Raw genomic sequence first — 26,957 nt, 5'->3', positions numbered from 1 at the left:
AACGTCATTGTTATTTCGGATTTCAAACGTTGAGCATCACTGAAGAGACATTATTTGTCGAAATGCGCATCTGGTGCATCTAAATTGATACCGTATAAGTTTTACATTATAGATGTTTAATCTGCATTTAGGAATGCCGCAATTTTGCGATTGTCTTGTAACGTAATTTGATTCATGTGAACGAATATTTGGTCAAATTTCTTTCAGATACTCGGTTACCATATTGTGATAAATATTGTACATAGTTATTCTTAACTTTGTCAATCTTCTAACAATAAGTGGTTCCCACCCAGTTTCGAAATATAGAGATTCCCGTGATGCCAATGGTGTTAGTCTAGTAACCAATCTTGCTGCTGCTAACTGTAGTTTTTCAAGTTTTTCAGAATCTTGATTTGAACACCCACCCCATACTTCAGAGGCATATTCTAGAGGAGGTCTAATGAAAGTAGTATATAAAATAGCTAACGTTTTCGAACTGACCTTGAACTGTAATTTTTTAAGTAGTCCAAGTTTTTTTTATAAGCATTGGTTAACAGCGAATCAATGTAAGCTGACCATGTGAGATCATGTGAAAAAGTGATACCTAGGTGTTTATGTGTTGATACAAAATCTAAATTGCAATTTTGAAAATGTAGACAAGGGAAATATGTATTTTTCTTTGTACAAAAGAAGACGACTTTTGTTTTCGAAGGATTAAAATTTAACAGCCATTGTTTAGATCATCGTTCAAGCCGAAGTAAATCATTATTCAGCACGCATTGGTTATCATAGATATTGGTAGAACAGTTTTGCAAAGAATTATCATCAGGGTAAAGCCTATATAAACTTGACATATTTTCAGCAACACCATTGACATATATCAAAAATAAATGAGGACCTAATACGGACCCTTGAGGGACTCCAACATGTAATGGTTAGAAACTAGACATTACATTTCTATGCAATAGCCTTTGAGTTCTGAAATTTAAATAGCTTTGAAACCATTGTAATAAGTTACCACTCACTCCATAAGTTTGTAGCTTAAAAAGAAGTCCCTTATGCCATACACAATCAAAGGCCTTTCACAAATCACAAAACACCATACAGCAACATTTGCCCTCATCAATGGATTTTGCTATATGATCATATATTTCGGTAAACTGATAGGCAGTTGAATGACCAGGTAAAAACCAGCTTGGCATTTGTAAAACAGATCATTTGAGTGAAAATAATTGTATACATATTTAAAAATAACACGTTCCATAATTTTACCAACACAACTCAACAATGATACAGGTATATACAGTGTAATTTGACAATACTGATGGGTCACCTTTTTTAAACAAAGGAAGTACGTTAGCTATCTTCCATTGTTTTGGAAATGCACATTCTTTTAAAGACCGATTAAACAGAAAGCACAACGGGGTTGAGACACTAAAGATTGTAGCCTTTAACATTCTATGGCTTATTTTATCTGGCCCTACAGCCTTGTTGACCTGGAGAATTGAAATTATGTCAATAATATCTTGCTTCACAATTTTAATGCTGTTGAATACACTATTACAAAATAGAGATTTGCTGGGAGTGTAGGTTCATCTTCGTGTGCTGATGAAATCAACGCAAAAAATTTATTCAACGCTCCATGCAACCTTGTCGGTATCGCTGTATGTAATATGTACATCACCATTTTCTTTAATATCCTGAAACGGTGGTATTTCGGTCCTGGGTTTAGTTTTAAATATATCTTTCAGAAGTTTGCAATACATTTTAGAACTTTTGATACTTGCGTCAGCAAGATTCGCTTCTATATTATTATAATAATTTGATATCGCTATTTTTTATACCCCCCGCAACAAGTGGGGGGGGGGGGGTATACTGGAATCGGGATGTCCGTCTGTCCGTCCGTCTGTAGACGCAATGGTTTCCGGGCTCTAAAGCATTATCCTTTCCACCTACCGTCACCATATCATATATATGGACTACCCATGGGATGAAGATGTTCCCTATCGATTTTGGGGTCCAAAGGTCAAGCGCACTGGACATCGAAGTAGCAATATGGTTTCCGGGCTCTGAAGCGTTATCCTTTCCACCTACAGTCACCATATCATACATATGGACTACCCATGGGATGAATATCTTCCCTATCGATTTTGGGGTCAAAAGGTCAAAGGTCAAGCGCACTGCACATTGAAGTAGCAATATGGTTTCTGGGCTCTAAAGCGTTATCCTTTCCACCTACAGTCACCATATCATACATATGGACTACCCATGGGATGAAAATGTTCCCTATCGATTTTGGGGTGAAAAGGTCAAAGGTCATGCGCACTGGACATCGAAGTAGCAATATGGTTCGGTTTGTCATACCATTTCTTTTTTACACTCAGAAAAGAGGTAGTTTATACCTATTACCAACACCCTTTGGGAGATTGGGTAAAGCGGGGGGTATTCTTAGTGAGCATTGCTCACAGTACCTCTTGTTTCATATTGTTACATGTAACTTTGTTACGTAGTTTTTTTTTAAAAATATCTCAATCAGAATTGTTTTTTGTTTTGAGCGCTTTACTTCTCGCACGGTTTCTTAGACGAATTATTTTCCGCAGTGCTGAATCGAACCATGGTTTATCTTTAGGTCTGATGGTGACTGTTTTTTCCGGAATGCATTGTTTTACATGGTTTAAGAAAGTTGTAGAAAAATTTCTCTCCATATCCGATAGGGTTACTTGCGAACAACATGGACAATAGAAACTAACACCACAAGTTCGGGTTCTTGATACGTACCTTGCATGAAAAAAATATATTACATCTAGGGGCCTCCGTGGCCGAGTGGTTAGAGCATCGCGCTCAAAATCACACGGCCTTTCACCTCTGTCGGCGCGGGTTCGAATTCCGCTCGCGCCGGTAAGTGAGAAAGTTTGGCAGTTTACTTTTGGAAGATCGATGGTCTCTTCCTAGGTACATTGTGTCTGGGTTCTCTCTTCCACCAATAAAAACTGGGCTCTACCAGGTAACTGAAAAATTGCTGAGTGTGGCGGAAAACATCAATCAATCAATCAATAATAGTGTCTATAACGAGGAAAAATTATTAAACAATCGCAAATACATGATAAACAATCTACCGAGTACATTGTAAACAATCTATAAATATTGTCTGACGTCACAGTATAAGAAGGAAATCTGGGCGATCTCATTTATTTAATAAAGGTGTTTCATGATGCATGTAAAAATTGTTCAAGAAGGAAAACAGTATATTCCTAAAATGAAAGTTTATTCACTTTATGCATAATTATTCATATGTACAACTAAAGATTCAGTTTCTTGTGCTGATAACTTGTAAAAATAATTAAACAATCGTATGTACATCGTAAATTACGTAACAGATAAGAAGTCGTGTGGTTGGACGATCTCATTCAATTAATAAGGGAGTTTTTGTGATGCTTGCGTATAGGAAACTTCAAAATAGGAAAACAGTGCACTTCTGATATGAAGTTTTACTTATTTATACACCGTCCTTTATATATATAGAATTGAAACTCATAACGCTACACAAATGAAAAATGTTAATATATATTTGAACTGCTTGTCCCCTATCTGGACGAGATCATTCATAGCATGAAAGCTAAAGAAATTGTATAGGTTAAAAAAAATTGTTTCAAGTCATGGGGAAGTCAAGCAGAAATATCTGTTTCCCACGTTAGAAACTGGCTGTAGAACAGTTTAACATATTTCCCTTTTGATTACATATCGGTGTTTATCATTGCGTAATGGTCAAAATGCACTGCTCCCTCTAGATAAATATTGGGGAAATATGGGGTTGTCTTTATAACGCAAGAATCTGCGTCCTAGATGCGGAAAATTATTTTAGGACGCAAGGATGTCTCGGACGCGAGCAAAAATCAGACTAAAATCCAATTTTACTCGAAGCTCTGTTATTTGTGTATTCATTTAAAAAAAAAACTCAAATGGAAAAATCCAGGTGTCATATTACACTCTAGTGAACCGAGATACCACAAAGAGAGGAAAGTATCAGCTTGTGTTCTTTTTGCCGTAGTAAATTAATCAACTGTTGACATGCTTGAGGAATACATGTAATACCTGATATTAAAAAGAAAAAAATATAGCACACGTATATTGCTTGATTGAAATGTTTCAAGTGTTTATAAGAATTTTAGCATCTTTATGACAAATTATGTGTATTGAAGAAATATGGGAACCTGTTGAAATAACAACAAAGGCAAGTTTGAGATTTACCGCAGAATCTGAATGTTAAACACAGTATGTTGAGGTGAGTCTTAAAATATTTCAAAGAATTTATTGAAATATCAGAACCTACTTTTTGCAATAGATATGAGTATGTTTTATCTCATTTTATGTTTACCTCTTTTCTCGCAAAATCTGGATCCATCCACCACACTTTCTCTCAATCGACGACATGCTGCACTGTTTACCGTCTATGCGCATGCGTCTGCAGACCGAAAGGAGGAGACTCGATATTTTTTATATAGGTCATCAAAAAGTATTAATTTTTACGTTAAAACGAGAATTTTTAGGTCACCTGAGTAAGCTCATGTAACCTATTGCAATTGGTTGTCGTCCGTCGTGCATTAACAATTGAACATTTTTACCTTCTTCTTAATAACTACATGTCCAATTCTTTTCACAATTGGTATGAAGCATCATTTGGACAAGGCGGACATAAATTGTAAATTTCAGGACTCCAGCATCCCTGGGGCCCTAGGGGCGGGGCAAAAATTGACCAATGTTCAAAAATCTTCTTCTCAAGAACCACACACATGTAAGAAAAACTAAATGCATGGTGATGTAGAGCAGGAAGGCCTCTACCAAAATTGTAAATTTCTTAATCACCGGGGTAGGGGTTCTGACCCCAGGGCGGGGCCAAACTTGATATATAGTGTTTATGTGTAAAACACTCAAATAACATCTTCTTTAGTGCTATTTATACTAAATTGAAAGTAAATAGATATTTAGAAAGAACAGGTAGTCCTTTACCAAAATTGTAAATTTGATGATCCCAGGGGTAGGGATTTTGGTATCAGGTTGGGGCCAAAATGGTCAGTTATTAAATGTGTGAACAATAGACATTTTTAACTTCTTTTTGATAACCATCATTCCAATTCTTTTAAAATTTAGTATAAAACATATTTGGATCAAGGGGAACATAAATTGTAAATTTCAGGATTCCTGCACCCCCTGGGGCCTTAGGGGCAGGGCAAAAAACTGCCCAAAATTGACTAATTTTCAAAAATCTTCTTCTCAAGAACCGCACGTGTGTAACACAAATTAAATGTATGGTTATGGAGAGCAGGAAGGCCTCTACCAAATTTGTAAATTTCATGATCACCGGGGTAGGGGTTCTGACCCCAGCACGGGGCCAAACTTGGTATATAGTGTTTATGTGTAAAACACTTAAATAGCATCTTCTTTAGTGTGGTTGATGCTATATTGACACTAAATAGATTATTTTAAAAGAGCAGGTAGTCCTTTACCAAAATTGTAAATTTTATGATCCCAGGGGTAGGGGTTTTGGTATCAGAGTGAGGCCAAAATGGTCAGTTATTGAATGTGTGAACAATAGACATTTTTAACTTCTTCTTGATAACTATCGTTCCAATTCTTTTCATATTTGGTATGAAGCATATTTGGAACAAGGGGGACATAGATTGTAAATATAGTGCCAAATGGATAGAGCAGGTAGTCTTTTACCAAAATTGTAAATTTGATTTTCTCCAGAGTAAGGGTCCTGACCCCAAGGTGGGGCCAAACTTAGTATATAGTATGTATGTGTAAGTTTGCTGATACTGTATAAAATCTAAATGCATACTTAGAGATAGCAGAAAAGGATGTACAAAAAATGGTGAATTTCATAACCCAGGGTTATGACTTTAGGAGGGTTATGACTTTAGGATGAGTCCAAATTAGTCATATCTTTTGATATTTTAATGTTAATACACCTATTATTTAAAGCGTTTCATTAGTGTATACACTTTTGAGAGCAGTGAAGTTTTAAGAACACATCTTGTTTATTCAGAACAGGAATTTTTTTTCTAGATTCCATAGCCCATGGAAGTAGTGATACTTTTTCACTAGTATTTAGGTGACCGATAAGGCCTGTGGGCCTCTTGTTAACTTTAGATAAGTTATTTTCGCAAAGTTCATACATTCAACTATGTAACAAAAATTGAGAACGCGCTGGGAAAATTGCCATTTCATGGTTTTTGCGCAAAATGAGCTGTAGTGTCTCTTTAATAAAGGACTTTTGTTATATCTGTACACATGTAAGAGGATTTAAAAGAGAATATAATTTTTTTTTTTTTTTTAGATATAACAACATTCAGATCTATTAGAAATATAATAAATGGCAGATCATATAGCTTTATTGGTGTGCAAGAAAAATCGGTAGAGTACTGTACCAGTGATCCCTAATCCATTCTCGTTGCACTTAAAAGTTCGTCCACTTCTGTCCGACTTGGTTAAATTCTACTCTAATATATTGTATTACTTTGGTAATAAATATCAAGCTCTACCACTGCGACCGCCGGATAAGAAAAGCCACAACATTACACGCATTCTATTCTGCTATGAAAGATATCCCGTTTTCATTACTACACAAATTGTTTTGTAGTGTGAAGATAAACAGATGCCTATAATACTGGATATTAGGAGGGAATGATCGCGAGAGTTTCCTAATTTATTACCTTTACACAACATGATGTTACTTGATGGTTATTTCATTACTTTTTGTGGCACATGACAAGAATTTTGAACATTGCATGAGTCCAAGCATTGACAAACAGTCTCTCTAAACCTTATACATTTGAGCTTTTAAAGTGACAAAAATGCAGAGAATTGGACTGTAAGATTCCGCCTCGAAGTAGGTCTGACAATTTACTACAACTTTCTTCGGAAGGCATTTAATTCTGATCCATAGATTAATATCGTTGATACTTCATTATGTCGTGGGAAATACTATAAGAGTTCTGAAGCATACCTAACATACATTATGGCTATCAACAACTGTCTATAATAAAGGGCGCGTACTGTTCAGATTACAGCGAGTCGAGTTCTAACAGTTATTTCCTGGGTTCATTTTCTCTATTTGGTCGAAAACAATTACTTAAATACTAGTATTGCGTAAAAATTACATCATTGTCTATTTTCTACTTGTAATAAGAATGAAAATATGCTTTATAATATGCACAGCGCCAAGAAGTGGAAACAGCTTCTAAAATAAATTATATTTATTGTTCTTATATGAGCTTAAAATCGATCCAATATTTTTCTGATGTTTGTATTGTGTTCATTTTTATATATGATTGACCCCATGGATGTAGTGTATAATTAAGAATAATATTTATCAATAATATAAATTTTAGTATTCTATTTTAAATGAATTAATATTCAATCTGCGTAGTATTTGTTTTATGGGTAAGCGTAGACTTTACAATGTATCCCTTAGTGGATTCCTAGCACAATTTGTTTGACAGACCGTCCAACAAGTACCAGTTTTAGACGGCTCAAAACCGGATTAGTTATAAAAACCGACAGAAAGGATTATTCATATATCAACACAAAGATATCACAAACGAAACTAGGAGATAATGACACAAATGTGATTAGAAATATGTTGAATATAAAAAAGAGGTTTTTATGAAGATGAGTGTTTTTAACAAAGTACATGTAGTTCTATTGTATATATTGGGTGTAAGACATGAAGTATCTTTTTCATCACATTTCGCTAAGAGTATTAACTCAATTCAAATTTGGAAAGCTTACTCACAAATGTCGTAAGCAATTCTGTTGGATGGCGTAATTCTCTGTCATTCTCAGCCTATCCAGTCTTGAAAGAACTTCTGTTGGAGGCATAAATTTTAATTGAAAACGAAATTCAGAGGGAGAAAATCAACAACAGAGCAAAATGTCATCGCGATAAAATAGGAAACGTTCTCGTTACTTAACCACAGCATACGATTGTATTATAATTACGTATTCTACACAGCTAGGCGGGAACAATACGCCTATCAAGGCATATATTTCAGTTCAATACGCGGCTTTTATCGATACTGGCAAGACAGAAGGGGATATCCACCTTTGGTATTGGCACAGTTGGAATATAGACGCTGCGTCTTTTGAAGTTTATCTTATATTTTTCAAGATCCGTGCATTTTCACAGCATCACCTTACTGGAGTTCGCCAACATGTAGTGTGTATTGCGCACGGGACGATATCATTAATACTCTCAGAATGGTGGAATCCGGAAGAATTCATTGTTGAAAAGTCGCTGCATCGATTATATACAATATATTTTCGAAAGCCACAAGTTTTCTACTCGTACATTAAAAGGGAACGTGTTAATCAGGATTAATTGTATTCACACGTTGCAAGCTTTTTATTTGAATTCTGCCAAATGAATTTTTCAAACTCATATCAGCAAATAACGAATTTAACCGGGATGGGTATCCAAGAGACCACCACCGAAATAACGAATAGCACACAGATAACCGAAAATGGAAATATGTCCGTAAAAGGTTTACCACGGGAAATGACATTCAATGACGACAATGTGATGTCTGTGATAGCTTATTCGTGTCTCTTTATATTCGCTGCCTCTGGAAATTTAATCGTTTTAGTTACGTTGTTAAAAAGTCGGAGGTACAAATCTAGAGTGAATACATTCATTATGCATTTGTCCATAGCTGATTTAGTTGTGGCTTTCATAATGCTGCCATTAGAAACTGCATGGCACATTACGGTGTCTTGGCAAGCTGGAGACGCGGCATGCCGAATTTTGATGTTTTTTAGGGCGCTTGGATTTTATCTGTCTTCGTTTGTGTTAGTGACGATAAGTTTGGACCGTTACTTTTCCATCGTCCACCCAATGAGCATTCATGATGCAGACAGAAGAGGGAAAATAATGCTTACCTTGGCGTGGTTACTCAGCATCATCGCCAGTCTGCCACAGGTAAATAAGGTGTAAATTCGTTTTAGTCCTGTAAGCCCGGTGGTTAATAAGTAATGGTACGAGTTTAAGGAAACCGTAATTAGTCAATGCAACGGAACTGTTGAGCGATAATCCAATCTGATCCATTTTCAGAAAATCTCTGAGACATTGATTCTTTCGTTCTCTAGACCAATTTAAGTAAATTGTTACAGAATTTTTTTTCGTTAAGTTAGAAGCAATTAATAACAATTAGCAGGACTCGTGCACTACAGTGTCGACATGTTCAAACGTCATCACACCATGGAAAGATGAGATACTGAATAAATATTTATGGCATAGGAGTTTTAAGTATTCTTGTTGATCGCCCTATCTTAATTGCATTAACTATGACAACAATCTGGTTTTAGTTAAATCTTCGAAGTTTTGTTTTGATGACGAAGCAATGGTATATATTACATCAAATGCTGTTTATTACTCTCAATGATAACACATTCTAATACATGTAACAATCAATATCGTTTTCCTAGGCAAATTATTGGAACCTTGGCAACCTGAAAATATAGAAATTTTATGATAAATAAAAAATTACCCTAAATCGGTATGCACCTCACCATAAAAGAACAAACATTCTTGGGTGACTGTAAGAACATGGTCAACGCCACTCTTTAAAAACTGGTCCACTTTTAAATTTGATAAAAACAAAAAGTCACGGCATATAATAATCGTTATTTCATCATTAACATCAAATAAAATGAGTGCCTCCAACGCTCTTTCATCTCTTTATCGTATAAACGTCAATAGCATCCGACATGCTAATCCATTACATACAAAATCGGAGTTTACATGCGGAGGGGTCTAGTTGACTGCATTATTTACGACATGTGAAAACCTTCTTCGGTTTCATGATATTGGTCATTGTGGGAATGTTTATACGTTATCAAATAGACATGAAACGGGGTTGGTGGTAAAAATATGTGATAAAATGATTTGAGTGCGAGTCTCAATGCTCTGAATTTAATGGGCGAGAAAAATTAAAACACCCGACACGACCGAACACTGGACTTAGGTTTCTACGATATTACTAATGCTAATTAAACCATTTATACAAACATTAAGTGTCAATCATCTTCGCAGGATCGGAAGTATATATTTTTAATAAAACCATGAAACCACTATAATCAATGTTGCTTTGCAATAAGAAAACCCTTTAAAGAATCCTGTTGCCGTATTGCATTTTTAACAAGTGTAATATCCACAATGGTTATTCAAATTTTTACTATTCTCGATCTCAACATTCCAAGTATGCGAAATTAAAGGTAAAAACTCCGTCAGCGTCGGCGTGCAATTGGTGAGTGCATAGTGCGTATCGTATCATGCTATGTTTTCTCAGTGTTATCACAGAAAAACTAGTCTAGAATACATGTACAGATTATTTGAGGAAAACGTGTAGAGAAATTATTCGGTAGTAGGTATCGGTGGTCGTAATTGAAAACTGACATCGCCCACGTCTTATCATTAATACTTCATTAAAATTATCTAAGAATGAAAAAATAATTCAAAGATCATGCTTATTGTGGATCGTTTTACAATAAAAATACTGTATCAATAATCATTAAAGGGGCATTAGCTGACAAAGTCGCATATTTGCCGACTGTTACCAAAATGACTAATATGTCAATATTCATAAATCTTGCAATCTTTTGTTGTAATTTTGACATAAGAATTATTTTCGTATATGTAGACACAATGACCGAAACAATTATATATGGAAGTAAGTATATAATTCATTGCTGATAAATTTTTATACAATTCTCCATGGGTTTTTTTTCATTCTCACATTTATTTTTCTTCATTTTTAACACATTCCACCATTTTATAATTAATCATGGTTGAGAATTAAAAGGTGCTTACGTCCTAGTTGAGAGCTAATGCCCCCTTTAACATTTCTCATTAATTCATTATCTTATTTTTCTATATCCATCTGCTTTGTTTGGGATTTTCAATATCCGATACTGTTCAGACCGGTGTTGCGTTTGAAAATTTAGTGATCATAAACTCCTCTCTGCATTTTGTCTTAGTTAAATTACAAAAACGTTATGCTCAAAATACTTGTACATGAAGATAAAATAAATATTTGAAAGGTATTTCACTCCACTTGAGGAAGATCAGAGGAATGTTCGCATGAAATTCTGGGTTAATGTTACAGGTATATAAGACATCCTGTATCCATATATCGGAAATTTTATTTGTATAGTGATGTTCGCCCCTCGAGCAGTTTTTCTTGCAATGACAGATTCATTGTAATGGGATTTATTAAAAATCTGTTTTAAAAAATATGTACAATAAATTCTTTGTCATCAATGAAGAATCTGGTACTTAGTTTAAAGCACAAGAAAATAAATCCCGAAATTATTTTACGTTAAGACATTAAATATCTTCAAATGATGAATACATTCAATTTCTTCTGAGAAGCGTAATCCGCCAATGCTAATATATTAAGTCTAGTAAATGAATATTGTACGTGTGTACTATATCTCACGAGGACTTTTCTTTCCAACAATTTTCTGGATAGTGTGGGCAATTTTACGAAGGGAAATTACATTGCATCTACAGCTGTGTCAATAGCCAGGATACCGACTGTGAGAAATTAGTGCAGTTATGTGAATGATGATCAATATTATAGACTTTATAAATCCGTTGCTTAGAAGCAAAATATAGCAACAGTAACTATGTTATCTAAAGTTCTATTTTTGAAATTGAGCCAACTATAACATTCTATTTGCAATATTTAATGTTTAGAAATAATCTTGTAACGGCAATAGTTGTTCACCTTATGTCCTACATTAACCACCACTTAGCTGAAGACGTTAAATGTATATCATGATATGTAATAAGACGCTTTCTAGGTCAAGCTTGATTGATTCCCCCAGTTCTCCTACAGTTGAGAGTTGTTTAATACTTCCCAAGAGATCATAGTTGCTTACCGAGGTGAAACATTTCATAAGACAAGTCAAAAACTACTAATTGACCCTAAATTATATTAACCCAGTTGCATACTACACTGTACATACACAATTACTGTTGATGAGTGAATTGAATTTGTTTTGTTTACATTAACAGTCCGCTGTCCTTATCCAGTAATGCATGGCGAAAACCAATATTATGAAATAAAGTTTTCTCTTGAAGATATTTTGAGTTGAAAGACAATGATTGAATTCAAATTATTGGTTTGCATTGCAGTAGTTAGAAACGATGATCTGTTATAATAGATAATCACAATTTCGCTATTTTCATTCTGTTTTGCATTAGTGTAAACTTTTTAAGGTACATATTGAAGACTATCTCCTATACCAGTTATACACATGAAATTTACCCCCAGCAAACATTTAGCTATGCATCTTCATGTATAAAAACGAATGCTGCACATTTTCAAGCAAGTGTACACTATCTCAAATAAATCTACTGGTAGATTTGCATCGATTGTTACACCTTGCAAGAACTTTAATGCCCAGTACCATAAAACATCTAATACGCAATCGTCGTTTTTCCAATTCATTACTCTGAAAAACATGCCATATAACTAGAAATGAGATTCTTGACCTTCGCTACATAATTCAATTTTATTTTATAACGATATGTAAGAATAGCGATGATGATTCTCAGCTATAGATAAGGTGTGTAAAGTGTTCTTAATATCGATCCAAATTCTTATTAGCATCTGGTGCTAAGAAACAACCGATGTTATACGAATGAAGCCAATGACTCAATCAGCCATACCGGGGGAATCTTTGAACAAAGAAGGGTTTATGTGCCTTTTTGATGACATGATTACGTGGATGGATAAGGTTGTGTGATTTTGCTTTGCTTTGATTTCACAATAAATTGCATACAAATCGTTTAAAGTACTGAGTACTAATGACACCCTAAACGAAATGTTTATGCAAGACATCAAGCATAAATAGAATGCATGTATACTTGCGTGAAGACTTGGGGTCTCTTGTATAGTGAATTCGGACCATCTGCAACATATATATACTTTTCCAAGATCGACCTTCAACTGAAGAATCGGCCGTATACTTAAGTCCTGATAGTGTCATTTCATTTCTTATGAAAAATGTTCAGTCTTCAAAATGTTCCATATTCAACCATCATTGAACGTCAAATCGTTTCTGTTCCGAAACTAATTTTCATTTATTATCCCTTGCAAGTAACCTACTATATGTTTATCAAACGCACGCAAAAGCATAGTCTCCGTGTGATCAATTTTAAACTGAATACTGACAAATTAGTTGACATTACAGGGGTGTCAACAGCCTCGTTTAAAATCACCATTTCATAAATTGTATGGTCTTTATATGGTCTTATTTGCAAATACAAACTTCCATTACGTCGGATCACAGGCACTTACATCGATTGGGTTCGAATTTATTATTAAAGAGTAAAGGTATATAACTCTAAATATAGGGTATCCAAGTTCGCCGATTAAAAAACAATAATCCAAATGGTATAAAATTCTACTCTGTATTTTAATATTTATATTTAAGATAGTGTTCCTAAATGAATGCATGTTCATGATTACTTTGTATATAGAAAACTAGTGCTTGCTTTTAAGGTTTAATAACATGACACCAGAATATATGAACGTTTATAGTCTTGTCAGCCAAGTTAGTTCCAGAACAACAAGAAGTAACGATAGTGGCATTTTATATTTACCAAAAGTTCGAACTAAATATTATAAACGGTCTTTTAAGGTATCCTCCACAATTTTATGGAATCAGTTGCCCGTGACTGTCAGAAGCTGTGGTTCTATTACATCTTTTAAATCAGCATATTTGCAGCATTATTACTCAAATAAGTGATATATAGAAATGTATATGTTTAATTTTTTTCCCAGTGATATCATGTGTATATTTTATGTATATATTTTATATTATGTTATCTATTTTTCTATTCTCTCATTTATCTGTCTGTGAATATGTTTTATACAGGACCACAATGTAAACTAGTCATTTGTACTAAGTGTGCTGTTCTGTCTAATCAAAGAATTTATTATTATTATTATAAATATAATATATTCACACATAATCAATCATTCAATACTACTGCAAAGCATAAGTGTTTAAGAAACACCGATGCCTAATGATAGGGCTTTGATAAACTACCAAAGTTCATCCCGAAATTCTGTATACTTCCCATGGTACGCAGAAATGAAATCAGAAAAATATCTATCATTTTTGCTCGAATTTTATCTGGGCCCTGGCACTATACCACTAAACAGAATGTTTGTACATAATAACAAGTAATTATATAGAATGTGCAACATTAGAAATCATTTCTAAGTTGAATTTCGTACCCCTTTTCATAAAGTGAAGTTCGTAATAGCTCCAAGTGACTGCACATTGTAAAATTGTCTGCACTTTCACTATCACACCTATTTTCACCGGTGCCACTCTTACCCAAAAAGGATAAAAGGAACCAAAACGATTTAGAGACTTAAATTTCATTTTTGATAAATAATGATTGAATGTAGTACATAAATTAACCTAATAACAAATCTTAATAAAGATAAACAGTTTTCCTTATATCTATTTCTATTCAAATCAAATAAACACAGGTGCTTGACGATTTGCTATAATGAAGTCAATTTAGGTAATTGGTGACATCAATCAAAATGCCATCACTAATCGAAGCAGGGACCCCCGATCGCATAGAAAATTAACTACATGTAGCACAGATTTCTAGTCAACTCGTACCCTGACCGACTCGTACCCAGGTCAACTCGTACCAAAAAGGCAAAAGTCAACTCGTACCAAAAAGGCAAAAGTCAATTTGTACCCAAGAATCTGCCCATAATGCAATATATCTCTGCGCATATAAGTGACATATCGTTTAGGTACGAGTTGTCATCAATTGAAGAGGAGGAATAAACTCGTAACCAGATTATTGGGTACGAGTTGACTTTTGCCTTTTGGGTTCGAGTTGACCTATTGGGTACGAGTTTACCTGGGTACGAGTCGGTCAGGGTACGAGTTGACTTGACTCCGTGTCACAGGCACGTGGAATCGGGGGGGGGGGGGGGGTAGAGTACCTGACATTTCAAGATATATTGGGTGACTGCACCCCGCTCCCCAACACACGTTTTATGCCCCCGTATTCGGATATTCGGGGTCATATAGTTTTTGGTTTGTTCGTCTTTAAAAACTTCAACCCTGGCCATAACTTTTGAAAGATTGGTCTTTCCTGTTTCACATGTATTTCTTTCAACAAGACATTTCGTTGAGTAGCAAAGTTTTTGACCTCATGGTTAACCTACTTTTGTAAAACGTTAACTTTGGTCGTTTACATGTACTTTTGAACGGTTAATGAAAGGGTTTTAATATTTCACACGTGTATTCCTTGTGACATAACCATTGTTTTGAACCTCGTGACCTTAGGGTTTCACTTTGACATATTTATCTTTAAAACTTTAACCTTGGTCAGCATCAAATTGCCTGCCATCGGTGTTTCATAAACACGTCTGTTTTGTAGTAGTATTGAATGCTAAGAATGTAAGGGGAATTCAAATTGATCCCATATAGCGAAAGAAGACCCCCTCCCCCCGGATTTAAGATTTTGAAGTTTGGGGAAAACAGAAAGAGGATTTATTTGCTTTAACTTGTATCGTTTTCTTTGCAGTGCAGAATAGATGATATAGGGATAAGTTATAAAAGAAGTGTAGAATCTTATTTGATATTGTCTTTACCGTATTTAAATGTTTATTTTTATTTGATATAAAATCACTTCTAAAGTCTTATAAACCATCTCAGATCACACTACCCACAACCAATATCATGCTGTGATAGTATCTATGATTCATTTATGAGGCTGGCCATTAAATAGAAGTGCACATTTAAGAATTGTTACAGCGATTTCGTGTTTTATTAGATCCTTGCACACTGTAGTATCAACGCCAGATCAGAACACAAAGCCTCTGTAATGCGCGTATGCAGTAAAATCAGTTGCAAATCATAGAAACATGTTGCATTAAAACTCAATTTGTTTTAGATAGCGCAAAGAAATTTCGGCATCTGAAACCACAAATGGCGTCAAATCACCGACAATATTCTAGAATTACATACAGACAATCGGGAGGTGATACGGTTGGATATTCCCTACCAATTCCTTGTTTTCCTCTTCCCCATAATCGTATTTATCATCGTTTCTCTTGAAGAATAACTAGAAAGTGGAAAACTCATAGAACGAGGAGTGATGCTTTCAATTTAATAACGTCTCATTTACACGAATGCGAATTTTTACGCAGTAGCAGAGTTGTTAGGGTACTCGCTTCACAACAAGAACATCCCAGAATCGATTTCCGGCGGCCGCGTCGAAAGTAAGTCCTTCGCTGAGCAATCGGCATTAGAACAAGTATTATGAGAGCAACCGGTATCGAATTAATTTGACGTTTCCTTGTTCATACAGTTGACGCACGTAATTTTTATCAAGGATGAAATAGTCTTATTCAAAACAAAATTAATTTTTAAATTCAATACAAAATTATGTAGCAAATACCCTAGATGTAACAAAGTAAATTTGTAGACCATAGCTAGTAAAGGTAATGGGGGGGGGGGGTCTAGGGATTTTTGCAAACAAATATTTTTTGAAAATACATACACATGTAGTCCCTAGATTATAAATCAGGTTGTTTGACATTTCTACGTGGGGGTGTTTACGAGTTTTGGGGCAAAAAACATGAAATTTGAAAAAAATTATAGCCAAAAACTGGAAAAACTCTTCAGATCCGATATAGATGTCATTGAATTTGCAAACAAGTATTTTGTGAATGAATGTAACCCTTTGTTTATATATAAAGTTGTTTGACATAAATATGTGAGGGCAATTATGAGTTTTGGGGCTAAAAGATGATTTTTTCTTTAAAAATCGTCGAAAAATAGAAAACTCCTTCAGATCCTATATAAATGACATGGGCATTTGAAAACAATTATTTTCTGAAAGTCTGTAACCCTTTAACTATAAATCAGACTGTTAACATTGAGACCTTTTCGATTTTGGGGGGCAAAAACCAAAAATTTGTAAAAATAATAGCCGAAAACTGGAAAAACTCTTCACATCCGATATAGATGTCATTGACATTTACAAACAAGTTTTATGTGAACTTATGTGACCCTTTGATTGACAAGATGTTTGACATAAATAATTGGGGACGTTTATGACTTCTGGGGCTAAAACATGATTTTTTCCCCCTTTAAAAATCGTCGAAAAATGGAAAAGTTCTTCAGATCATATATAAATGATATGGACATTTGAAAACAATTATTTTTTGAAAGTATGTAACCCTAGTTTATTGTGAATAAGATTGTTTGACATTAATACAAGTTTTGGGGCAAACTCATGAAATTTGTAATTAAAGTATTGTTTAGAATTGGAAAAACTTCGAGAATCTTACAAACACAATATGGACATTTGCAAAAATGTATTTTGCATTAAAGAACTTAACCCATTGTTTATATATCAAGTTGTTTGACATTTAGGCGAGGTATATGAATTATTGAGTTATTTGTAAGAGATATTCTTGCATGCAATATTAATCTAGAATTTGTAATCGCATTGCAAATAGTAGTTTCAAACTCTTGAGTCTGTGAGTAACTTCTACAACCAGCCGCGACAAACTTAAGTCGTTAAAACAGGTAGTGACAGTTCCATCGCCAAACGCTCGGCATCAAGTGTGAATGTCACGAGTCCTCGGAGATGACCTTAAAAACGGATGTCCCGTGTCGCAGTAGGTGTGGCACGCTAAAGAACCATCACTGCTCAATGGCCCTAAACGCCGAGTAAAGGCCTAAATTTGAAGCCCTTCATCGGTCTCGGTGACGTCTCCATATGAGTGAAAAATTCTCGAGAGGGACGTGAAGCAAGATACACTCAATCAATCTACAGTGACATAACATGTTTGATAGTGTAATTAACTTAGTACTTCTCGTCAGATGGTGCATAGTCATTTTAAACAACTTAGGTAATATCCATTTGCCATCCATAGCTGAGACACATATGTCCTGAGAGTACGATTTGGGAAACCTTTTTGCCATATTGAAAATAAGATGGGTTGTCTGATACGACTGCAGAGAGACATGCAATGAGATATTATATACACATGTACATGTATTCAGAGATGATGGAGAGGTGGCCATGGTAAGTTATTCCATGGCAATTTTGTGGCAGTCAGAAATCTGCCTTTTGATTATCATAGCAGATTCTTTGACTTGAAAGAGCTAACTCAAATCCAGTAGCAACACATGCAGATTATATAGTTCGCCTTTGGAGTTTTCCGAAATTCCTACCAAATTTTCTTAGTGTTTTTGATTTAGGTTTCAAGTTTTGTAATCACGGTTATATGAATCGGGATAAATGACAAATATCTTTCTCTGAGCATTGTCATACTCTCAACCACATAATTCTACACGATAGTTATCTCTATATACTGTATTCACATAAAGTCAAATGCCTTTCCATGATGCTCAAGAATTATATCAATTTTAGGTTCTGACTTGTTTAGATCATCGGACTTAGTGTACATTTTTCTACAGGTTGGCTAAAACATCCCCCCTTTAGTAACCAAATCAATATACTGAACTTTACTTATAGTTGTCCCGTGGGTATCTGGGTTAGAAGGGATAGGTCCTCGGTACCTTTTGCACGTCGTAAGAGGCGAATAATGGGGCAAAAAAAACACCATTGTACCGTGGGAATCCAGGTTAGAATAGGTCCTCATTACCCCCTTTGATTATCGTAATAGGCGACTAAATGGGGCAGTCCTTTGGATGAAATCGCAAAAACCGAGGTCTCATTTCACAGCAGGTGTGGTGTGATAAAGATCCCTCCCTGCTCAATGGCCGTAAGTGCCGAGCATTGGCCTAAATTTTGCAGCCCTTCATCGGCAGTGGTGACGCTTCCATTTGAGTGGAAATTCTCGAGCGGTACGTTAAATAATATACAATCAACCAACTAATTTATTGTGTTATAGTCACTTTTATTCTATGCAGAGTTTTTTAAATGGCTTCTACTGTTTTTGTCACACACTTAACATCCTTGTACTTGAGTTCCTTTGTTACAGAACAGCCATTTATGGGCGGGGGAAAGTGGCGATAGTGAACACAGGTTGAGTGAACGTCTCTTAATCTTACAGTTCACTTGACTCGGCGCAACTTCGTCAATGCTCAAGTTTTACTTCTAGTAACAAATATTTGTAAATTATTATAACACCAGCGATAGAAACCATGTAAGGCACCATTTAAAGCTAGTAAACATTCAATCTAATTAAAATTAGATCTTCCATCCGCTCCCCAGTTTTCGATCGAAAACTGGGGAGCGGATGGAAGATCTAATTTTAATTAGATTGGTAAACATTCTATGCCTTTATTATTCTTGGGACTCTGTCTTATGTGACATCTTTATAAGTAAGTTGAAATTGAAAAGGTGTTCAATATGACAATATATTTATCTATTTTACAATTGTAGATTAATATAATTCATCAATCTAAATTATTCATAAATTAGTTTATTGTTTGTAATATGTCATATTCTCAATAGTCGAGCCATTATTTATCAGGGTTTCCCCCATTTTTGCATTGTATACTCAAAAGTAATCCATGTTCTTTCTTTTTATTGATTATTGGGCTTCCATACATTAGATATATCGTGTGAGACTTGGAAATGTGGACAATGATTTTTATGTTGAAAGTTATATTTACTAACTCAAGATTGCATATATACCATTTAAAGATAGGGTCTATGGATTATAGTATTTAGGAATGAACTGTTTTTCATACTGTTTATTTAGTATTGAATTCATATGTTAATAGGTATATAATATATGTTATTTTGGGAATGTAGTATACACTGTATAATTTCGTAAGACATGAATTTGAAGACATTTAAAAATATGTACCACTTTCTATAATACACTGTCTTCTATTTTTTATACGTATTTCTCACAAATGTCCTCTATGGGAAGTCCCTATCCCGTTGTTTGTGTTTACAATGTGTCGTCTTTATTTCGGTATGGAACACCGTAACAGCCATGTTGAATTTGCCAACATTTTTATAAATTCAAATGGCCATATCTTGAAAACGCCCCAACATAAATTTATCAAACAACCTTCATTTACGTTTATTTTATACACATTTTCAAAAAATCATAGTGTAGAAAAATCCCTAGAGGGGGGGGGGGGTAAATGTGTTACTGGCCCATGGTCTATTGGGTTAGATACATGTAGCTATAATTATAAAAACAACCAAGAAAATTCATTTTGATGCATCAAATCTGGGTCACCGTCTTTGCAAGATATAAATGGGCGAACTAATTGTGCAAATGGAACAAAAACCAACACACCGATATATCATTCACACCTGCATTTTATTTCCTTATCAATGGCCTCTGGGTCCTTTTCGTTATACTACTTACTATCAACTGTTCGAAGGCCGATATGTCTATCGGATTACAGGAATGCGGTAAATTGTGTACTGCTGACTGCTCAGACTTCGCTCACTGATTACAGAAAATATACTCGCGTGATTAACAGATCTGATATTTATTTTCATTGATATGTTCTTTTGCGATAAGTAATTAAAGCTTGAAATGTTAAATTAATGAACTGATTATTTAAACAAATCAGCGACCGAGTTTCAACGACCTATACAGATGACCTACTTTTACAGCTTTTCCATCGGAACATAATCCCGAACCTGATGAATATTACAATGTAACAATATGACAATTAATTGTTTTTAACACCTGTCTATCAAACGTTATAAAATTCGAACTTGATCTGTAGTTTACCACTCTGAAACTACACTGCAAGTTTCAAATGAATCCTTGCGAACATAATGGAGAAAAGTCTAGAAAACTTAATGGCATAGGCTGATCATGACTGACAGAGGGACAGACAGATAGAGGGACGGACAGACAGAGAAGAAACCCATAACTCCCTTCGGTTTTACAAACCGGTAGGGAACTAATAACAGTCAGGAGTCGGATGATATCTTATAAACTGAGTTCACAATATGCATTGGCATGATAAAACCAGTCAATGTTGAGTCTGCTGGCTCGTTTGAATAAGGTGCTCATAAATCTTATCGGTCACCTGAGTATTAGTTAAAAGTATCACTAGCTTTAAGGGCTATAGAAACTATAACAATTCCCTGTTATGCATTATCTACGCTAAATTCGAAGACTTTGCATAATATATGTTATATCAACACTATATTACTATTTTGGATCCGCCGTAAGTCATCTAAATATCTATTTATCAATAAGTTAACTATGTTTAATTATTAAAGCACGATGGACGATGACGGACGCAGGCCAATAGCAATAGGTCACCCGAGTGATTCCTTTAAAAAAATCGTTCAATTTTGAGAAAGTTATGCAGTTTCATAGTTATTTATTATGATATTTCCGTACATGACATGTGGATAGAACGTAACTTTGTTGTAATTAGGTGCTACTACAGGTATATAAATTGTTGTGTAATTATATAATGGACTGTTGCTACATAACTATTAGGCCTGACAGATGACGTAAAAGAATGAGTGGTCATTAAAGAAGTTTATACACAGCATTCTGTAATCTTCACACTTGTATCTTCTTTATTGACTCTTCAGTAATGGTAGTAATAAAAATCTACACACCGGTCGGGATTTTACAATCCTTAACCTTCATTTCATGACCGGGAGATCGTTGGTTCGAGCCCGCACGTACCTTGGACTCGTCAAACCTAAGACAGCGCTAAGCCTGTAAGTTCTGACATTAATATGAAATGACTTTACTTCGGCAACATTTACTATGAATACTACTTATTTTTCTACCTGCAGTTCTGAATGTGTTTTCTTTGAGTCCGCTTTCGGCAAGGCTGGGTCTGGTCCGTTGTAGAATACAAATAGTGCATGTAGTTGCGCTGTAGCTACGCATCGGTTGAAAATTATGGTTTTCTCGGGGCGAAAATTTTCAATGTTATCCTCAACTACATGCACTATTTGTTTTATACTGAATATCATACATTTATTAGAACGTGACATCGTGTATGCTTGGTTTTTTTTTTTATATGAACAATGTCCATGACTGCATTTCCGTCTTTGAGTATTTGGAAAGAGTTATTTCCTAGTGGACAAGTAAAATTTCCTACATTATATACATTATCATTGCATCCATGTGGAACTGCAGTACCTAGAGTCCTGATCCAGTGATCTTCTAGTTGTCTATGAAAAAGGACACTTAATGTTGAATTGTTTGTATTATGGTAATTGTTTTTTCTAAAATCCTGACCTTCATGGACAAAATGGAGTGGTCTTGGGAATTGAAATGTTTATAGAGAAGTTGATTACCACCATTATTTATTTGAAATATGTGTCTCGATATTCTTTTATTAAGTGAACCCTTAGTTTATCCCACATAATTCAAGTCACATAGGTTACACTAAATAGCGTAGACAACGTTAGAAGATTTACATATCATTTGATATCTTTTAAAGTGATGACTCAACAACGATGCTGATTGGATGAAAAATTCGTTTGATTTCTTATTCCAAAAAGATTTCGTCCGGATATCATCTGCACTAAGCACACAGGACTACTTTTCTCTGGAATGCGTCTTCCTTATTCTAATTTTAGCGCTATTTATAGAACGGGAATTTCCACACAAGCATTGTAAACGAAATGTATTCGTTTAATGCTACCAAAAATAAACACAACCAAAGATGTGAATAAAATACAAATTAATTTAAAGAAACAACACACATAGGCCTAGTGATAACGTGGCAGAACAGTCAACTTGATGACGTAGGACACTGACTGGTAGAAGTAGACAGATTGCAAACACGAGTTCCGTTATATATCGTCTGCTTTAAGAGTTCGATAATATGACGGAGCAAGCTTTTGATTTGCGACATATCAATGAAATTGAACTGCGTTATATGGGGGTCAACGACGGCAGTTTAGATGAATAGGTGTTGAGCTTTTTACTTGATTTTGAAATTAAGCCGAGTCGCATTCCACCATTCCTACGACACAACCAGTGTTCAACGTCTCCTCGAACGCAATGCAACATACATCCAGTCACCACTTGTTCTCTTCCTTTATATCTAATTCAGCTTCTAACCACTGTACCTTTAATTTGGAGTATAATCCATTTAATTTTGCACAGTAACTTTACCTCACCTGAACGCACAACCAGTTTTGTTGTTTTCATTGTTACGTACAGTATCTAAGTATTCCTACGCGCCATTTCAAAAACGTTAATTCAAGTTTTTTGATGAGAGAAACTATTTGTTTTTCTATTTCAAAACATAATTAAATGATAAGAAATAAAACTTATAATTCTACGCGCATTGATTAAGTTTTTGGTCCAATTTTTTGTTTCATACATGCATTGAAAAAGAATTATAAGTTTCATTTCTTAAGTCAAATTATCAAACGTTTTGGTACAGATGAGATTACTAGTGATCAGTATATCACAAGTTTTACAATTTTTACAGAACATTTTGAGATGGAGCACATGAGATCTGAAAAGGAATCATCAAACATAGCTCTTAAAGGAACGCGACAGTCTTTAATTTGGGTATTTGAATTTTCATTTGTGTACCAAAGCTGATTATTATTTGACTGTACATATCACAAATCTTAGTGGTGACGTCTCCATATGAGTGAAATATTCTCGAGAGGGACGTTAAACAATATTTAATCAATCAATCAATCGAAGGATAATCCTAGTGACACCAACCAATCTGTTTGCCCTTATAGACTCCACAGAGTGACATCTTTTTATACTGGGCGACGTGTCAGCGAGTATTGTCTCGATATTGTTTATATTCATGAAAGAACATATATCGAACGACACGTATACTCGGGGACAGACTGTCTACCAGCAGAGATGGTTAAATGAAAGGCGAAGATAACGAACAATAATCAATCTCATAACTCCTATAAGCAATACAAAATAGATAGTTGGACAAACACGGACCCCTGGATATACCAGAGGTGGAATCAGGGTACAATCTCGTTATATGATTAAGAAAATATGGTTTACATGTTTTTACGGATTTTATGTAACATCTCAGAATGACGTGAACTTGGATACACGAGATTAAAAATGGAGAAATGCATGTCCTCGCGGACGCATTGGAATCTACGTCATTTTGACAAAATTTTCAAGTTCGATGGGTATGGTTTAATTTTTCATCAGTTTGCTATATTTTCCTTTTAAACGTGTGTATACGTGTTACCTGTAGGAAGAGCTTTGCTCTCACGACACTTCGGGCAGTCAAGAGGGTTTCGTCCTCTATTAATTAACTCGGGTTCGAAATTCAAAAAGGACTAGACGAGCGAAATTTAAAAATGTCAGTTTTTCACTTGGGTCAAAATTCTATACACGTGTCAAATAATGTACAATGAATGTCTCAATGAATCAAACCATATCAAAATCTTTACCCCTCGGTGACAGGAAAACCCTGGGGTGTTAAGACAGGGGCATATTAAAGGACACATCTCATGTTTTCAAAGTATACAATATTACATGCATTTTGTCTTCTTTATGCGTATAGTAATTAATTCTAATAGTTCGTTCGCCGAAATTTTGCAATAATTAACCACAATACAGACTTAAATCTAAGCCCCGATTTCAAAAAGTCAAGTTGATTAGGTAGGTAGTCACGTGGTACAGTGACGTCACATGCGCCCTTCGGATTGTGAAAGTACTGCGAGATATTATTAAAAACTCAACTTTTAGGGGCCTAATTAATTTACCATAGGCAACATTTAAATCGATGTTGATAAATTGTCCGAGTTTTATATGTGTTCGCCACCAGTGCACACATATAACGATGTAAATACCCAAATATAGCGAGTAAAGCGTGTATGAAATCGACAAAATTGTGAGTAAATAATGTTTATATGGGTCGCTGTCTACAAACTGTTTGGGGATGTTATTCCTTTATACATCTGTAATTGGCGCTGTTTTTTCTAAAATAAACAGTGCAATCATTATTTATTTTTGGATTAGACAAATTATGATACGTTAAATTGTTGACAACTAGGCCCTATGCCAAGCTATTGTCACCCGTGCATTTCGGAAAGAAAGAAAAAGACAACACACACACAAATCAATAAAAATATTCAAATTTAAAGTGGTAATCACATTATTTTATTTTGATAAAGCAATCTTATTACTATTTTTGAATTGTAATCTGCACGTCTTTAGGAAGTACGAAGTGGGAGCACGGCGTTATAGCCTACTGACGCACTCAAGATGCTACGAGTTCAATAAAGAAATAATTTTATAATTCAATTTAAAATTAGGAAATACAATATTCTATTATTTGTATAATTAAAAGTTCAATTATTTTGTATCTTTATTTTTTTGTTGTTGTAAATCTACCAGTTGGTAGAAGTTACATTGTATCGTCGATATGTGTTGTTACAAGGTGAAGGTCAGTTGATCCGAGTGTGTATTGAATTTGAAGAGCAAAACAGAATGTATGCTATAGGCCTACCAGTGCTTATAGCTTCGATATATCCATTTTCTCGCAGTTTATCAGGGTATCTGTCCAAGCGATGTTTGAAAAGGTGACTGGGTGTGTTTTTTAAGGTAAAGTTCTTGCTCCAACAAAAAAACTATCCACGTCTCTTTTCTCGTACCTTCCTTCGAAAAATTGAAAAATACTCAGTCTAAATCCTTTCTACCGACAACTAGTACACTCGAGCACGGTACAAAACATCTTAATGCATTATTATTTACAAGCCGTTAACGTGACAATTGGTTTTTTGTCGATTAAATCTAATCTGTTTGTGAAATGCCTAATAGATGTTTTCAAACCCGAGGGCGCATATGACGTCACACAAAATGGCTCGTAAACTAGCGAAAGAAAATATGCATATCGCAAGATTTGAATTTCATCGCTTTCAAACTCGAAAACTACGCAAAATATTTCATTTAAAACACATTTAAAGTAGTTTTAGGCATAAAAAGAGTTAATTTTTCTGAAAAAATGAAAAAAGTTTAGAAACATGCGTTGTGTCCTTTAAGTGACAAGAAATGAAGTATACAACATTCGTGATGTTCATCTGTTACAGTCAAAACATTTGACGTCACAGTGCGACGGGTAGATGCTATCTCAGCGCGGATTGTAAAGATCTAAGCTTATCACCGCTCACGGGTGGGATCATTTTTTTTTTCATTTCCAGCGCACGGGTGGGATCATTTTTTTTCCAGCGCGGACTCTCTTGAAAACATTGGATTGAGATTCCAATTTCTATGTTGATATTCAATCCACTTAGTTTTACTCTTATTGTATTAATGAATTATAATGCTAAACATTTGGTAAAACGTATTCAAAACGAAAGCATGAGATCTATAAGGGATTAAAACCAAGGGGAACATAATTATTAGTTCAATTTTAATAACCATCTAGTTGATCATAAAACAATGAGCGGGTAATAGGCCCGCGAAAACTGCAGTTCCTGATAAGATTTTAAATAAATAAGTTACTTTTAGCTTCCATTTCAGGCGCAAATACATATGCAAGATCAACTTTTTAAAATTCAATTCAATCACGCATGTGACCCGTATACTCATTAAAACATGTTTGTACTGTTAATTTTTTTAAGAACACGGTGTATTTATATGAATTGACCGTTTATTTTCAGTTTTGTTGTAATTATCATACATGTTCAATTTTGTTATAATGCTATAAGATGTATGTTTTCGCAATAAAGAATTATTAATTATACATGTATGTAACAAGGGAGTCCGCGCTGAAAAAAAATGTTCCCACCCGTGCGCGACGATAAACTTAGTTAGATCTTTTCAATCCGCACTGTGTTAGCATCTGCCCGTTGCATATTCTCTTTAGAGAAATCAGAGGCATAGCCTACATCGACTTCTCTTTGCAAGCATTCATGGAATGAGAGTACCAAACCCCCACATGCGTAACCCGGACGCAGTTTACCCAAGATTGAGCGGAGGTATAAATGT

The 26,957-nt window shown here is 34.9% G+C and overlaps 1 protein-coding gene across 1 annotated transcript in view; it reads left to right on the top strand.

Annotated features, from left to right (window-relative positions):
• Positions 1-7,817: 7,817 nt before the first annotated feature.
• The window catches only part of LOC125651097 (adipokinetic hormone/corazonin-related peptide receptor variant I-like), a 64,183-nt gene continuing 45,043 nt past the window's right edge, over positions 7,818-26,957 (top strand). The window contains exon 1 of the mRNA XM_056165003.1: positions 7,818-8,956. Within this exon, the coding sequence (XP_056020978.1) occupies positions 8,402-8,956 (555 nt within the window). The 5' untranslated portion in view covers positions 7,818-8,401. The remainder of the gene's footprint in view (positions 8,957-26,957) is intronic.

This window comes from Ostrea edulis, chromosome 5, assembly GCF_947568905.1.
Source record: "Ostrea edulis chromosome 5, xbOstEdul1.1, whole genome shotgun sequence".
In the NCBI taxonomy this organism is placed as follows: Eukaryota; Metazoa; Mollusca; class Bivalvia; order Ostreida; family Ostreidae; genus Ostrea; species Ostrea edulis.
The sequence above is the reverse complement of the archived record's forward strand: the minus strand, read 5'-3'. Positions and strand labels throughout refer to the sequence as shown.